This window comes from Phaethon aethereus (genome assembly GCF_964289735.1).
Source record: "Phaethon aethereus genome assembly, chromosome: Z".
NCBI classification, from domain to species: domain Eukaryota; kingdom Metazoa; phylum Chordata; class Aves; order Phaethontiformes; family Phaethontidae; genus Phaethon; species Phaethon aethereus.
The window spans coordinates 37,340,464-37,358,172 of NC_138577.1; the positions used below are offsets into that span (position 1 = coordinate 37,340,464).

The 17,709-nt window shown below is 36.2% G+C and overlaps 1 protein-coding gene across 1 annotated transcript in view; it reads right to left on the bottom strand.

The window, feature by feature from the left end:
- Nucleotides 1-7,321: 7,321 nt before the first annotated feature.
- TTC39B (tetratricopeptide repeat domain 39B) overlaps nucleotides 7,322-17,709 on the bottom strand; it is a gene marked incomplete at both ends in the record, with an annotated part of 71,635 nt that continues 61,247 nt past the window's right edge. Inside the window, 5 exons of the mRNA XM_082013404.1 lie at nucleotides 7,322-7,418; nucleotides 8,431-8,547; nucleotides 11,847-11,964; nucleotides 15,276-15,387; nucleotides 17,392-17,512. Coding sequence (XP_081869530.1) covers nucleotides 7,322-7,418; nucleotides 8,431-8,547; nucleotides 11,847-11,964; nucleotides 15,276-15,387; nucleotides 17,392-17,512 — 565 coding nt within the window. The remainder of the gene's footprint in view (nucleotides 7,419-8,430; nucleotides 8,548-11,846; nucleotides 11,965-15,275; nucleotides 15,388-17,391; nucleotides 17,513-17,709) is intronic.

A 17,709-nucleotide genomic window follows, 5' to 3' on the forward strand; every position in this document is an offset into this window, starting at 1 on the left:
AATGAAAAATCCAAGGAAGAAAAATAAAAGCAAAGTGATGGCTCCATTTTCCCTTTTCAGCTTCAGAACTACCCAGAAGGGAAACGGCTGCTGACAAACTTCTCTTCCAACTGGCTTTCACACACCAGAATCACTGAGCATATAGCAGTTTTCGAAGTCCACCCGGACGACTGGAGGGTATTCAGACTGGTAGACCTAATCTGATTCAGGTGCACAGCTAAGATTCCTGAAGTTAAGGAAACTTGCTTGTATAAGAAAGCAGGAGTTAACTTCCCATTTTTGTCCTGCCAATGTCAGTCAGTAAAATTTAAATTCAGCTTTGCAGTGAACCCAAACCCACCTGGTATCTCTACTGCAACATACTATTTGAGTAGCATATCAAATAAAAACCACAAGTGTTTTAAGAGAAGTTAACTGAAAAACATAGGAAATGGACCCTTCTTAATATAAGCTCCAATTTACCAAGTGGCACTGAAGACTATCCACTGGAACTGTTTAGACAAGAAAATAAGTAATTCGATTCTAATTGGATTGCATGGCCTCAGAAGTCCCAGAGATACCAATGCAGTAACTTTTCACTTACAGCATGTAACCAACAATGTGAAGCTTCAGTTTGTCTCTTCTTCAGATTTCCTTAACAGTTCTGCTTATTGAACAAGTCAACCTCTTTTATTACTCAACACACAATATTCTGGCTGCCGATTCCAATTTTCAGGCAAGCAGAAGAAAATGAACAAACCTTAAGTTACTAAAAATCTTAGTTTGAAGAAAAACAGTGACAGCATATTCCGTAAGTTGTTTCATATTCACTAGATGCTAAAACATACGGATTGTCTTTGGCCTCAAGAGTATACCGCATTTTAAGTAGCATCCTGCTTACCTGTTCATCTACAGACACCCTGAACTCCCCAAAACACATTCTACTTTCAGCCGTCTTCCTTTCCTTTCAGCTCATAGGAATGTGATTCAAAGCAGCTACCACTTCAAAGATTCATTATGCAACACACACAATGACTACTGTATTATTGCCATTATTGACTGGAATAAGGTAAATAAATTGCTTCCACAGAATATGGACAGTCTTGTAAAATTCATGTAAAATACAGGAAGAGCACTTTCCATTTGTGTTGTGAAAGGAAATTGATCTTGAACTTCATTTGTATTACACAAAAAACAAGTGCAAACTGTTCTTTCAACTCATCTTCTATCCAAGTGTATAAACCAATTAACAGTAGATGAAAAAAATAACTAACATTTTCTCATTGTCAGCAATGATGGGAAGTTTTGAATGTTCCTATATAAAAACTAATGCAAATAGATTTGAAGTGATTCTAATAATGTGACGGTAGAGTCTGGAAATTTAAGGCAAGCATCTTGTCAAAGTAAAGCTTAAGCATGCACATTCTAAATCATATAAAATTTTAAACTACAGATAGATTCCTTTGTAGGATATTGTTTAAGTAGGTTCATCAATGCACACAGTACAGATCAAGGTGGGTTGGGTGGAAGTTTTATACCTGTACCTCAGCATATTTAGACATTGTGTTTTGCCTGGACATAAGCTCTACTCCCTTGAGTAAAACTGTATTAAAAATAAAACCATACTTGAATTAATACTGCCCTCTTTCCTACATCATATTTAATTCTGAAGATCTCTTAATGCTCTGAAACAAGTTAAGCCTAACATAAGCTATATAAGTAGCATTAACCTAATTTTACATATCCGTTCACCCTGATTTTAGATACTGAAGTAAGAGCAGGTCATTTAAGCATCTCAAAAAAAAAATGTTATCCTAATACAGTCTTACACTCATTTTACAATAAATTTTAGATTTCAAGATTACAAATAATTTGAGATCCACATTTACATGCTCAAGTATGTAAAGATATTAACCTCTCAAGTGGGATTTCAGTAAAAACTTAACAGTTTTCCCACACAGTGGCACGTCATCAACACTGAATGTTCTTCATCCTATGGCTTCAGATGAGGCAGGGATTGAATCTGGCCCACTCAGCATGGATGCTCTAACTATAACTTTTATGGCACAAAAGCATGGCACAGACAACAGACATCTACTGCTAAAGCATTTGAGGAAGTTATCTCTTTAAATGAGTGACTAAATCTAGGAAGGCATTCCTAGCTGCGATTACTAGCTAACATGTGCTTCCCCTGGAAGAGGAACGGCATGCTTACACTTCTACAAGGAGAATATTTTATTTTGCATTCATTAAACATTGAATTTGCTACGCTAACCACAGGCTCTGATTTTTTTCCAGAGGCAAGTCTTGTACAAACTTTAAAGTTCAGAGTCACAATGCTTAAATTTCTTTATGAAGCTGTCCAACAGGATTTAATCAAAAACAAGTAAATGACAAGACCAGATTAAAACAAACAAACAAACAAAAACAACACAAAACCCCAAAGACAACTAAACTAAGCTAAGGTCCCAGCACCAGTGATATCCTTCCCTTGCCTGGAAGAAGGCTGATCAGATGACTACAGCTTAGACTTACAAATGCAACATAACTTCTGCCAAATGCCTGCATGAATGCAGATGTACTTCCTATTTGTGTGCTTACCTCTTTCTTCAGTGCATCTTCTCTTCCTTCTTCTATTCAATGTACATCCTTTATTCAACATAGTACAAGCAGTTTAATCTAGCTACAAAGGTTTTATTCTGGACTATGGTATGTCTAATAATTGAGAGTACAGTAGTGTCTTACAGACAGCATCAAGTATACAGGAACATCTCCATTCTTTGCTTTTCTGTGAGCTACGTTATCTAATATTTCTGTTCTTATGATAACCATGATCACCACTCTTATCATTCAAACCATGGTAATTAAGTTGACCTATTTGCCGAGAAGCATCAGGTAAAATTACATTCAATTATGGAAACATTTAACCATGCTACATTAAAAAATAACTTTGAACATTTACTTTTCTAAATATTACTAAAACCAAGCCCTGCACACAAGTAAAAAGATCATTTTCTCGCTGTTTTTAATATTGGCATTTTAAAAGAATCCTAGGAGTATATTATGTCTAGGTCTCACTGAATTTAATGACATAACTGAAAACAGAATGAGCTAATTATTAATCAGTCCTCTGTTTTATACCATTTAAAGGTATTATTCAATCTCTAGTGAGAAATAAAGATGAAAGTAGCTTATATTACATTTGCTATCTACATTTCAAAAGATGCTTTATTCTATCCTAGACCTTAACAGCTTTGTACAACCCCTCAGCCAAGGTAGGTTGTATGAAAGAGCTATATCCTCAAGATAGTGTGTTTACACTTGAGATCAGGCCTTTTTTGTTGATATTGTTTCGATAAATCTCAGCTGAAGGTTCTTCATGCACAACTAGAATACAATGCCAAATCCAGCATTCGGTAGCACAAGCATAAAATGTGTTTTATTCCTCTGAGGTTAGAATCCATTCCAATGCATCACAATGAACATTTCTACATGCTCTTAAAACCAGCACGTACTTCTTCATCCCTCATCCTCCATTATCCTGACCCTGGTTTTACTCAAGTACCAGATATGAATATGTGCAAACCTCAATAGTTTAGAGGCAAATAAACCACACCATTAGTGCAAATATAAACACTTTGTTTAACTCTGCAGTATAAGCATATACAGAAACAAAAGGACATTAAACATTAAGATTAGTAACAAAGTAATTGCAAAGTCTTAAGTTGGATTTGTTACAAGAAATTACTTCTTTTATACGTTAGTTGGCAAGGTGTTTTAGAAGCGTAACAGGATCTGATTATTGTACATTTTTCTGGTTGTAAGGTGCTAAATACAGCTGCTACCCATGTGTATTAGAACAGGTAGAAAACAATCTTTAATCAGCCTTCTTTTAACATGTATTTTCTTTCAATTTTTTGTTAAGAAGTAGTGAGCTAGGACTTAAAAACTGTACTACAACTATCTTTCACCAACAAACTAAACATCTGAATGATATGCACAGACAAGAAGTTTTTTGTAGTATTTTCTAAGTAGACAACTCTTAATGGAAGAGAAGCTTTGTCTTATAACGAGGATACTTTATTATTCCTCACCTTACAAAAATATACACCTATTATCAGAAAAATCAGAATGACCTTTTGTCATAACATAACTGTAAGTTTAGCCTTGCTTGCTTAAACTAAGGACTTAGCTTTGCTTGTGTATATAATTCTTACCATTATCAACAGAAATTATAGCATTATAGGGAAATGCTCAGCTTTTCTCGAAGTTTCAGCACATTATTCAAAATTCCCATAGGGGACTAACAAGTGAGATGAAGATTATGAAGAGCAGTAAGACTAAATCAGAGTTGTATTTAAGGCCCAATACAATATTCAGCAGGTAAAAAAAAAAAGCCATAGACTTTTCATCTGAACTCTTAGCCACAAATCACTTAACTTAGACATAATGTGCTAAATAATACAGCATTGATGATGCATTGTGTCAGGGAGATATGTGCTGCTTCTGCAGTTTGGAACACAAAGCATCTTTACAGCTCTACTGAGACCTACGTTAAGCCACTCTCATGCACTTATATTTCCACTGCTAATAAGTTGGGAAGAAAATCAAGAATAAAGCTAAGAATCTTGATCAAACAGGCTTTCTAACAAACAAGTTCGCAACAGCAGCACAAAAAAGGAGACAAGCTGTAAATAGTACGTATGGTGGAGACCTCAGGACATCAAAACACTACAGAGGGGATTGCAAATTCATGCTGATATGCTTGTTCTCTGCATGAGTGCAAAAAGGCTGATCGTAAAAGATACAAAATGTAACATTCACGGTGCATTAATATCAACTTTGGAAGGCTGAACTGAAGAAAACAAAAGGTCTCTTTTACTCTCTCTGCAGTCAGTATCACCATCTGTGAAAAAAGTAGTGCTACATGACACTTTGTACTAAACTTTCAAAAAATCAGCTTCTAAGGAAGCTCATTGTTTACTTTTTGTTAATTTTGATTTCTATCCGACATCACCGATAAAACACTAACAGTAAGACACTCCCCACAAAACCAAGAGATCTGAGACTACTTCATGCTCCATCCTGAGAGTCTGCAGTCCCCGTTCTAACTCTTCTGTAGAGTCAATTACTATTTGAAACACAAATTACAGAAGTTTTACCAGGAATTGTTTTCATCACCTTTCAAGAGAAAATGAAGTGGTTGTTACAATCCAACAATCAGATTAAACCAAAATAATCGTAAACTGAAGACATAAATACCCAAAGAGGTATTAAAAGTATTGTCTGAAAATACAATGTAAAGAATTTTATTTTTTGTTGCCTAGAGCTTATAATCAGGTATATATAATGGGCAAGTAATTAGAGAAGTCAGCTGGTAGCATATGCTAATCTCTGTTGACAAAGAGACAAAGATCTTTTCTACTTTAGCTACAGTCAGTAGAACATATTTTAAAATAAGCATGCTGCATTTTATCAGTGATTCAGTGTCTCAGGTATCTAAGCTTCAAACCTACATGTATGTAATTTTACATAAGAATTTAGTAACATATTTACAATAGGCACAAATCCAAACCAGTGAAGACAACAGACTTTGGATCAGGCTTCCACTTTGAAAGACCCATTATGTTTATTTAAGCTAGTATTTTTAAACTCTTACTTCACCTCTAAGTATGCCACTGTATTACAGATTTATATGCAATTAAATGACTCATTTATAAAGTCATAGAAGAAAGCTGTGCTCTCAGTCACCTGAGAAGAATAACTACAGCATTTACATTACATTGATTGTTTAATTAGAAACTTTCAGTTATTCATTTACTGAAGATACATTTTTCCCCTATTTCTTTTGTTCTGTTTTTTCTTGGGTGGGAGTTAAGGGCAAAGAATCACATAGAAAAGCATAGTCACTATGAATTTACTGTGCAAAAGTAAATATACTGGCATTAATAAAATATGGAAATGAGAATGTTTTGCAGTAATTTGTGAAAAAATAGTTATTTGGTGTATATATTCTCATTTTTAAGAATAGACAGCTAGCAGAATCTGCATATATAGTGACTTGGGAAGGTCAATTTGATACTGCTGTTCACCTATTAATGTGAAAAGAAAAACACATGCACTTATAACTCTATCTAAATTTTACCACACATTTGGTAGAAAGTAGAGAGTTGTGATTAGAATATGCAGATATTCGTAACTCCAAGTTTAAAAATTGCTTCATTTTTTTATGCACAGTCGACTTCCATTAATATGAGCTATTCCCATTATTAGGAAAATAACTTCTGCAAAGTTTTATTTATTTTGGTTGGAATCCAAGAACAGAAAATATGAACAAGGCGGTTAGTCTTCAAATAGTAGAAGACTGCTTAATAAAAAAAAAAAAAAAAGAACAATCCTTTCTCCAGATCCATGACAAGGAAGATGGCAAGTAATCAGTTTCAGTTGTGCCAAGAATTATTTGGGGTAGTCATCAGGAAAAATTTCCTAGTCTTTTCGCACTGGGAAAGACATCACGTGTTAGTTACAAAATGTCTCTCAGTGCACGTTTTGGGGAAAAAAAAAAACCAAACCCAAAACAAAACAAACAGATTAAACAAGTCTGTCATGAATCACACAAGACTGCTGAATCTGTTTTAGGGCAAGAATACAGACTACATGTTCTCTTAATGTCCCTAGCAGCCCTGCTTTTCTGTGACTGAAAAATATTCCCTGTAACCACTTATTTTGAGTGACACAGACCTGCAAAGACATATACCTGGTAGCCCTGGCTTAACTTTATCTGACAGTGTAAAAATATTGCACTCCAGACAGGTTCGTTTTGTTCCCAAAATGAAATTAAATCAAATATGATTTTTTTTCCTCTGGCACACAAATTTCAGAATATGGTGTGCCAACTGTGGCGAAGGTTATCTGCAGATACTGCATTTTTGTTCCAGAGGCAAAAAGGTCTCAAGCATACTGCAGAAAATCAAACCTTCAAAACATACAGAAATTATCACCAGTTCCACTGCATAACCAGCATCTGTTTTCATATAAAAAAATAAAGTGTTTGCATTAAACTTTATTGCACCATCAATTTTTTTTAAAATATCCCCCATTCAAGTGAAATATTAAATTATTTTTATCAAACAAAATATAAGGTCTTCTTTAAAGTATCAAGTAGATATAGTATACGCACTATACAGAAAAAGAACAGTCTAAAGGAATGACATACATCAAATCAGAGATGACAGAAAACAATCATTAGGTTGTTTCTTTTCCGTGTTTAAAAAAAAAAGATTGCAAAAAGATTGTGTAGGCTACTGTATGCATTGTATGCATGAAAAGCATCCCTCCTCATTCAAGGTGTTGAAGCAGGTGACACCTTCAAGCTGTCAAGCGCTGCATGAATTCTGAAGTGCAACCTGGACTCCATAGAGTATTCTTTGTAGTTGTTTCTGCAAACAATAAAGTTATTTTAAGAAAAACTTTTTTGGCCTGGATTGTTTCTACTTCATACATGCACTGAAGTACTGAAGTTAACAGCCTTCATTCGTTCAACAGGAAACAGTCTGACACACAGATGAGTTACGAGACATTTCAAGCTACTTCCACAACCTAAGTGGAGACTTATACTGGTACTAACAATTAAATGTCCTGATAAACTGAATACATGTCTTAGCAGTTTTTTCACTTATTTTGATCCTTTCGACAGCCCTCCCTGTTACTGATGCTTGCTGTGAAAAGATAAGCTAGAAGACTACAGAATAGAAAGGCTGTTAACTAAAAGTGTATGTTCAGCTTCAAAACACAACTCAGCCAGAGTAATAAAAGACAAGAAAATCACATTATATAATCCAAACAAACAAGACAAAACATTGTTTCTAACTCACATCTACAACACTATTGCATGATTCGGATACTTCTCTGTACACATAAGGGGCAAATTCTACCCCATACCACAATCTACAGATGAAGTGAACATGTTGCTCTACAGTAAATTTAGCTCTCTACTGGTCTTCTGTGACAGGGTGTGAAAGGAAAGAGGGAGGTGGTCAGAAGTGTACTGACTTTAAACCTACTCCCACTAACAGCTTTACTGCAGTGGATATAAGCCCCCCAGCAGCTCTCTGAGACAGAGGTGGTATAGATCCTTTACTTTTGGCTCTCCAGCTCCATTCCATGCATGCAGTGGAGCCTCAGCATCTCTGAAGCCCAAGCTAAAAGGAGACATTTTCCCTTCATACGTTGTCACGTTTGATATTGTCTACTTCACTGTGTCTGAAGGACAAGGTTTCTTGAAACTGTAAAATTCAACGGTATAGGACAACTTTTCCAAGTGAAGAACACAGATTTATGATTACTTTGTATTTTGCACAGGGGCTGGGCAGGAAGACAAAATACATCTTCATTGCTGAAGTTACTCAGTTATTCTTAATCGACAGGCTGATAAAAAAAAAAATCACTCACTTTGCAGTTTCTATGTATCTTACTGCTTTTTCTCTCTCATCCTGTTGTTTGTACAGAAGACCCAACTCGTACAGGGTGAACGGCACCAAATAACTATCGTATTTTATTTGCTTCTCACTAGAAAAACAGAGGAAATAAAGAAGTGGTTAATTACAACCTGCCCTCGACTGACCGGTTAACTTTTAAATGCAGTCACTGTCTCTAAAAGCACATGGCCAGAGAAAACACTCTAGAACCTTTTTATGGGTTAGTTCTGTGCACTTTAATTATACCTGTAAAGAGTAGACACCAAATACTGCCAACATGACTTTCTAGAAGCAAAAATTTATTCTTTCCTACTTCTTACTTGTATTGTGGTATGTTACCCAAGCTACCATGAACACAATTCCAAAACTGGGACCCTAATGTGTGACTTCAAATTAAAAGAACCACATCCATCGAAAAAGATGACTTGAGATAAAAGCAGCGTTCACTAGGTTATGCAGTATAATACAAATACTTCTTTCCCCCACACAAAATTGAGATCCCCTTACCATAGCTCGCCTGAACAAATCAGCAGAGAAATAAGAAAATTGAACTTTTCCTCAATACAAGAATTCTCAGAATCACTGCGGCTGGAAGGCACCTCTGGAGATCACCTAGTCCAACTCCGTGCTCAAAGCAAGGTCAACAGCAACAACCTGTCCAGGACTATGTCCGCCTGGATTTTAAAAATGTCTAGGGACAGAGACTCCAGTCTCTCTGGGCAACTTATGCCAGTGTTTGACCAACTTGACAATAAGAAAAAAATCATCCTCATGTTTAAACAGTATGGAAATTCCCATATTTCAGTTTGTGCCCATTACTTCTTGTTCTGTCACTGGGCACCTCTGAGAAGAGTTTGGCGCTTTTTCTTCCCCTTTGGTTTTTTTTTTTTTTAAAAACACACTCCCCTTAGGTTACCCTTCAAGTCTTCTCTTCTCCAGCCTGATCACTCTCAGCTCTCTCTGCTTCTTATATAACAGATGCTTCAATCCTTTAATCATCTTTGTGACCTTTTGTTAGACCTGCTCCAGTATGTCCAGGTACCCCTTGTACCAGTGAGTCCAGGACGAGTCACAGTACTCCAGATGTGGCCTCACCAGTGCCGAGAGCGGAGGAAGGATCACCATCCTCAACTTGCTGATGACAGTCTTCCCAATGCAAGTCAGGACACTGTTGTCCACCTTTGCTGCAAAGGCGGATTGATGGCTCATGGTCAACTTGGGGTTGTCCATGATGCCCAGGATTCCCAGGGCATTTTCTGACAAACTGCCCTCCAGCCAGTCAGCCCCCAGCCTGTGCTGGTGCATGGGCTTATTCCTCCCATGTGGAGAGGTAGGGACTGGCACTTCCTTTCATTGAACTTCCTGCGGTTGCTGTCAGCCCATCTCTCCAGCCTGTCCAGGTTGCTCTGAATGACAGCACATCCATCTGGCATATCAACCACTACTCCCACTTCATATCATCTGCACATTTGCTGAGGTCGCATTCTGTCCCACCATCCAGGCCCTTAATGAAGATTTTGAAAACTATTGCACCCAGCATCACACTCTGCATTATTCTACTGGTGACTGGCCTCCGGCTGACTTGATATTGCTGATCACAGCCTTCTGAACCTGGCAGTTCAGCCAGTTTTCAATCTACCTCACTACCCACTTATCTAGTTGAGACTTCATCAGTTTGTCTGTGACAATACTGTAAGAGACAGGTCAAAAACCTCTATAAACTCAAGATGAAGAACATGCACTGTTGTCCCCTCATCTACTGAGCCAGTCATCTCATCGTAGAAGACTATAAAGATGGTTAAGTATGATTTCCTCTTCATAAATCCACACTGACTACTCCTGATCACCTTCATGTGTTTGGAAATGGTTTCCAGAATTATTTACTCCACCTTCCCAGGAACTGTTGAGAAACTGACTGGCCTGCTGTTCCCCAAATCCTCCTTCTTGCCCTTCTTGAAGATAGGAGTGATATTTTCTTCATGTCCTCAGGAACTTTCCCTAACTGCAATGACCTTTCAAAGATAATGGAGTGTTAACAATGACATTGGCAAGCTCTCTCGGCACTCATTGTTATATGCCAATGACCCGTGTACATAGATATGTTCAGTTGCCTTGGACATATGTATGTCTAGTCTGTTCACACTTTTCCTAACCTGACCCTCCTCCATCAAGGGTAGTTCTTGCATGTTGCAGGCTTTCCCATACGTTTCATGGATCTGGAATTCCCGAAGGCTGAGCTTACCACTACAGAACAAGGTGAAGAAGGCCTTTCCTGTCTCTCTTACAATCAACTCTTTGATTCTTATCTGGATAGAATAACATCAACCAATATTGCATAATGAAGAAATTCACAACAAGCACTGCAAAAGCTCTCAACGTTTTCAGAGCAGTACTTCTAAAGAGGCACCTCACCTACCAAGACAAGCCTTGATGCACAGAAAGTGCATTCATTAAAGCAGGGAAGACTGCTTATGGCATAAAATCTTAATGTAATGCAAAGTCCCAGAAATGTAGAGTAAAGTTGACCAGAATGTAGATACTTAATTTACTGGAACACCTCTCCTCCCCATGCGAAACATCCAATTTATGAAGAGTGTTGTCATCTACATTCGGAACAACATTTTCAGAAACAGCATTCTTTTAACTTGTAACCAACCAAAACCCATTGCCCTGTAACTTGCAAAGTGCTTGGGTAAACTCGCTTGGGATCTTAGAAATAGCAAGACAAGGAGAGATGGCAAGCAATAGAATTATACATAACGAATTATCCTTAAATATTAATTTTCCTGAATTATTTATTAGAAAAATTGCATGTGTAAAAACTGCTTTTTCAGCCTAATTACTCTAAAAATTAGAGTGAGTACATGACCCAGTGTTCTATTAAGTGAAATTATTAAAGTAGATATGGATCTGACACCTGAAATATTTGATAAATCCGTAACACTGGAAATTCAAGTTTTCAACCGAAAAAAAGTAACAACAGTTTCTCAACTACACACGGAAGCATTAACTACTGAAGTACTAAATCCTGAAAAAAAAAGAAAAAAAACCAGGGAATCCATGTGAATTTTCTCTACTTACATTGACAGTTCTGCAATACAAAAATACTAATTCCAAATTTGTTTAGATAAATGCGTTACCCATCAGTCTGATGTATTTTATCTAAAACGTTACATTTATATAAAGCTATATAAATTGCTATTGAAAAATACTAGTAAAGTTTTGTGGTTCTCCAACTACTTTCAGAGGTATTTTAATTCCAGCTCCTTAACAGGATGTTAAAGTTCAATTATTCAAAAATTCTAACATGATGGCTTCTACAGGATTATCAGAAATGTCACCCAAAGCTACAAAATATAAAGGTAAAAAGTCTGTTTATGTTATTTTTACCTTTGAATTACTTTACTGAAACACAGTTCAGCTTGCATGAGTCTTCCCAAGTGCTTCAGGCAGAGGCCCTTCAGTAACTGCAACAGGCACACATCATCCATATAGTATTCATTGCAATCTAAAAGTAAGAGTGATACACAAACAATCTGAAATCATCATGAAAAGGAAAATCAGATTTTCAGCAGGGAATATATATTCAGACTCAGGACCTTGCTTCTCAGATTTTATACCTCAAAACATACATAACCTTCATGCACAATTTTAAATACTGCCTACTGAAGAAGATGTGTGCGTAACATCTATATCTTTCTCTTTAAAGATACAAACTAAAAAGAAATAAAAAGAAATTGAAACATCCAAGTATTCCCCAGGCTTCTGTATCTGTAAGTCAGTACAAAGCAGGCATAAACTGGCATCAGTTAAATATTTCTGTACTTGTAATATGTAAAAGAGGAAGAAAAACCTACTGAAACCTCCTTCACACTACATTATCTTAATAGCTTTCCCTGTTGCAGAGCACTGGCAGACCTCCAGTAGCACCAGTAATGCGAAAAGCACAAGAATACACTAGGACTCTGTCCTGCAGAACTTTCAGGAAGCATTATTTGCCAGTACAAAATCAAGAAACTATGTTTATTAGTATTCCCATCATCTCTAAAAATTGAGAAGCTTCACTAGCAGTGTATTAACATTCGGAAAATTCAAGAAAGTTTCATGTCCAATAGGACTAAATATCAGATAAAAGTGCTTTTGTGAAGCTGTTCAGAAATGTAACCTTGACGAGTGTGGTCCTTTTTGTTGCCTTGGTTTATAGCATTTGCTGGGTGCAGGAAAGCAAAAGAAAGGAAAGAAAACACATATGGATAGACAGATGGTGGCACATACATTAACAATTCAGGAAGCAAAACACCCTCCCTTCAGATCATGTTGTTTACAACTAATTACAAGCTCTCTAAGGTCATGTTAATTTTTTGTTAATAGTCTGCCAAAAAAATCCTACGTAAACAGTTCTGAAACATGCAAGACTAAAGCATCTTACGATCCAGCAAAGTGCTTTGCCACTACATTCAGGCTTATTTCTGTCTGTGTTTAAAACCAGAATGTCTCGATAGATAACAACTGACAGACTGTGCTTTTAGTGACAGGTAGAACTGTAGTGAGTGAGTATTTTGCATTCTCTCTAGCCTGTTTTGCTAGGCTAAGGTACGGAATTCAAGTGAGTGTCTCCTAAAGGACTCATTCATTGAAATTACTGGGGGCAATCACTGATGTCAGTAAAAGCCTGCCAGTCCTTTAACTTCAACTAGTATCTCCCTGGTAGCTCCCAGAGGAAGAAAAGCTATTATGCCAAAACAGTGATAGTAAATGACAGTAAATACACAGGCCAGTTTAATACAGACAATCTCGCAATAAATGTGGCAGAATCATCTTCCTGCAGTCTTCTATACCAGAGGAAACATCATTATCTGGATTATAAAACACAAAAGAACCTAATTTTTCTTGAAGTTACAAATTCCTTTTTTTATGTCTTAGAGATGAAACAACTGTGGAAAAACAAGATTTCCAAAAATCTGGCGGGGGGGGGGGGGGAAATAATTTCTAATGTCTTTCATCTGTTCCTTCTACCATCTCTATTTTCAGCTCTATACAACATACACCCACTTTCAATCCTTGACAGATTCCTTGCTGTGCCTGTTCACTTGAAGCAAATGAAGTACAGCTTTCTCTTAAGAAGTCTCAATCCCTAAATGACCTTTGTGTATAATTAACACACTTTTTTACAGCACCTCAGCAGTCCTTTAAATCTATCTAGTACTGACAGCTGTCTCTTAAAATAATATTGTATCCTTGCCACACTCTGCTAATAGCCTTAATCACTTTCTTTGGGTCTCAATTCAGCAGCAATTCTGGTAATCAGAGTCTTTATCTTGGCTCAGTCCGTATCTTAAAAGCAAATCAGGCTCACAGATGCAAAGTCAAGAACAAAACTACATTTGGCTGCAGTTATTACTAGAAAAAGATATGGAAAGCACAAAAACCAAATACGCTTCCAGATTACATCCTATTTGTAAACTGCGTATTTCCGTAAGAAAAACATACTGATTTTAATTCTGTTCCTTTTATTTTGGTACCTTGTGCAACTCTGCTTAGGAATTTGACAGGAAATTTACTTAATTGTTATAAATGAATAGCGTTTATAGTACAAGCCCCTGCATGATACACCACCAGATTCCACACAGCTTCGTCAGAACCTTCCTCACAGAACTTATGTGAACATGACTTTATTTGCAGATGTCTTGCGTATTGCTACATTTTGGTTTTAATACGACAACAAAAAAAGGAAAAACACTTGAGACTGAAGTCACTCACTACTGATTCTGCAGAAATGCGAACAGAATAAAAAAGAATTTAAGGGACCCAATTCAGTCTTGGCCTTGCAAGACAGTAAGACTTATTTAGCTTATTATACCATCCAGATTTTACCATTACGTACTTCTTGCATGTCCTTGTGTAACTTCTGATGCATCACCTCAGTTCATATGTATATTATAACTAGATCTACTTTTACATTTTAAAATTCATGTTTTAATAATGTAGCAAATCTAACTTTAGCTAAATTGTTCCTAAGTGTGATTATAATTTGCGTTCAACAGAAATTATTTTTGGTGAATTACCGTTAAAAAAGTTTCATGTGCAAAAAGATAATATTCATTCTTGAAAAATGCAGAAGAGAGGTCAACTGCAAAGTTCACATGATAGATGACAGCAGCCACCTGATAAAGCCAAGTAATCCTGCAGTAAACCTGTTGTAATAATGGAACTTGAACTCCTTTAGGAATAAGTTATGGACTGATTCCCTAAACATTACGTTGAACATCCATGCTTCAAGTACATCAAGATCTAAAACCATGGTCAAAGTTCATTTTTTAAAAATACGTTTTAGTTTACAACTAGCAAACATGTTTTATTTTGCCAAAAAGTAGAAAAAACAGACTCATGCATAGTACTTCATTATTTCCTTTATACTTAGTCATACTCTGCTCAGTATGTGTCCTCTGTAGTAAAGTTAAAGTCTGGTGTAAATTGGTTTAGAAAAAGTATTTTTCAGACATTTAAGAAATTAGCAGATTATGCTTCGAGAACGCTTTCAGAGACTGGAATGTCTCAGTAAAATTCTATTAAGTTCTGTAATTAATACCCTCACATTCTTGAGTTTTCTGTATTCTTCTGCAGCATCAACCAAGCCAGATAGAGAACATATTGAAGAATCACTGCTAACTTTCATGCGTCTACAAAATTTCTATACTCAGACTTAATAGCACATTGCCCAAGTCAACACTTACCCCACAGAACATTAGTAGACAGAAACAAAGCAAAATGTCAGCATTTCTTACCAGCTTATTAATTCCATCTTAACTGATCACTTACTAGTTTCATTTTGTAGAGCAATTTCTTCTTTTTCAATTGTTATCAGTAAGTTTTCAGTGAGGTCTGCTCTTTTGCCCACAATTGCAAAGCCATTCCAGACATACATCATTTCCTGGCAAAAAAAAATAAACAGTACAAACTCATGGAATTGCATAAATATTTAATTAAAGATTATCCCTTGGAAGGCTGTTATGGAACAGTTTGAGTACATAAAAATACTGCCTACAAAAACTTGTTTTAAACAGTATGAAAAGTTTCAAGGCCAAAACACTCACTGTGGAGAAGCCCATGAATAAAAGCATGTGTACGACTTCAAATAACCACCCACAATGAGTACAGGACATTCTGTCAGTTACACACAAGTTCACGAAGACAATCCCATTCGCCTTAATAATCATGTAATTAAAGTTGCATAAGAGCATCTATACGTAGCGGAGGCAAAATGACGTTGAATGTGTATGGGCAAAGTTAACCTGGGTTTCTAATTTTTGAATGTTCTGACACCCTTTAAATAAATTCTAATGTATCCTCACAGATCTTTAAAACCAAAACTGAACAGATCACAGTATACATATATATTCATGCACCCAAACACGGACTTGTGCATTTGTTTTTATATAGATGCTATAATCTACAGGCTGGTGCCTTCCATATGGAGCAGCAATGGAAGTAGACAAAACTTTCTGGATAAAAATGTGGTTCCAGTATACACATCCAGCACACACTTCCCATATAATTTCTACAAAATCTTATTTAAAAAAAAAAAAAAAAATCAAGGCAAATCCTGACACAAAGCTTCCCAGATACTTCAGTACAATAGTAAGCAATAAGCTTGTTTCAATGCATTAAATATTACCACTGTGTAACACTTAAAAAGCATGAGAGTTAATGCTAAACAGATACAAAACTTTGCCGAGACCTTTACTCAATCACCACAAACGAGTATCATTCATTCTACTGTATTTGAATTGTAATTACACCTCTGAAATATGAAGCCTAGTGCCATTCTGAAGCTGATTTCAGCAATTTCCATTGCTGAAACATTTCCATTTATATTTGTGCTGTAACTATGCAGGTTTTCAGAGGGAGAAAAAGACTGGTTTTGTCAAAGTCTGAAACAGTGTTATTGACAGTATCAACTACATGACACTAGATTTGTTTTGATTCTGTAGTCCTGTCTAATTTATGCCTACTGCAGTAACACCATACACTATGTTTATTTTTGCGTAACCAATGATGGAGAAATTCTTAAAAGATACTGGATTTGACAGCAAGACCAAAGATGTACTCACAAATGAATAGCACTGTGCTGTACAAGCCCAGTGTAACTTTATTACTTAGGTGTTTATATGTAATTGAGTATACAATGACTTTTTTAAATGGACAGATTTTTTTTTGACTCCTCTTTCTATATCAGTGAGCTTTAATGTAAGAAATTCCTTCTCAAATTATGTTTTTCATTTTCAGTTGTTGCTAAATTATCCATGTACAAAAATTTTAGCATACACATATGCTAAAGCATATACAAAGCATCCTTGCTGTGCACACATAAACAGACTGTGCACTACTAATGCCTCTGAAGTTAAAAGTGTGGGAAATTAGAATGGCATTAGTAAAGCATCATTAACTTCTGCACATTTTACTCAGACTCAATATAAGAAAGCAAAATACAAAGAAAACCACCAAACCAACACTCTTCATTTTCACCAAAAGAACAGAAAGTGTTGAAGTACGCCTTAACTTCCTAGTAAGTCTGGAGGCCAAGGACTGAAATCCTGCCAAACTAAAGAACATGAACACATATGCTAGAAACCCCTGCAGGTTTCTAGCTGAAAGGTAACTTTCAGCCTCATGTGGCAACAGCAATCATTCTCTGTATGTTTTGAGCTGTCACATGAAAAATCTGTCTCTGGTTTTGGACTGCTAGTAGTTGGTAGCATGATCCAGACCCTAGTAGATTTCACAGAAGTCCCATTGCGTGAATGCAATAATTCTTTTAAAAAATAATTTAAAAAATACAGACACATACTACCTGATAATATTATTCTTTCTCTGTATAATGAATTACATGTTTTTTTCCTATTTGAAAAGGAAAAAAGAAAGGAAGCATAAATACCAAGGCAGGTAATATGAGCTTCACTGGTTGAGAACTTGCATAGCGTCGAGCTTTCCTTACTGCAAACTTCTCAGTTGGGATAGATTTTCCTGCAATTCTCTGTTTTAGACCATCCACTTGTCTACAAGGAGGGAAAAAGGAAAAACAGAAGTTACTTAATGCAATTTTTACTTCATCTTATTTCACTTAGTAAGATTTGCTGTTCTCCTCTGAAGTATAACATCTTAAATTGTTTCACACCACTCAGACTGCAATTGCAGGACAGAAGTTTGCTGATAAAAGGAGCATTTTAAATATTCTGATGCTAAAAGCAAAGAG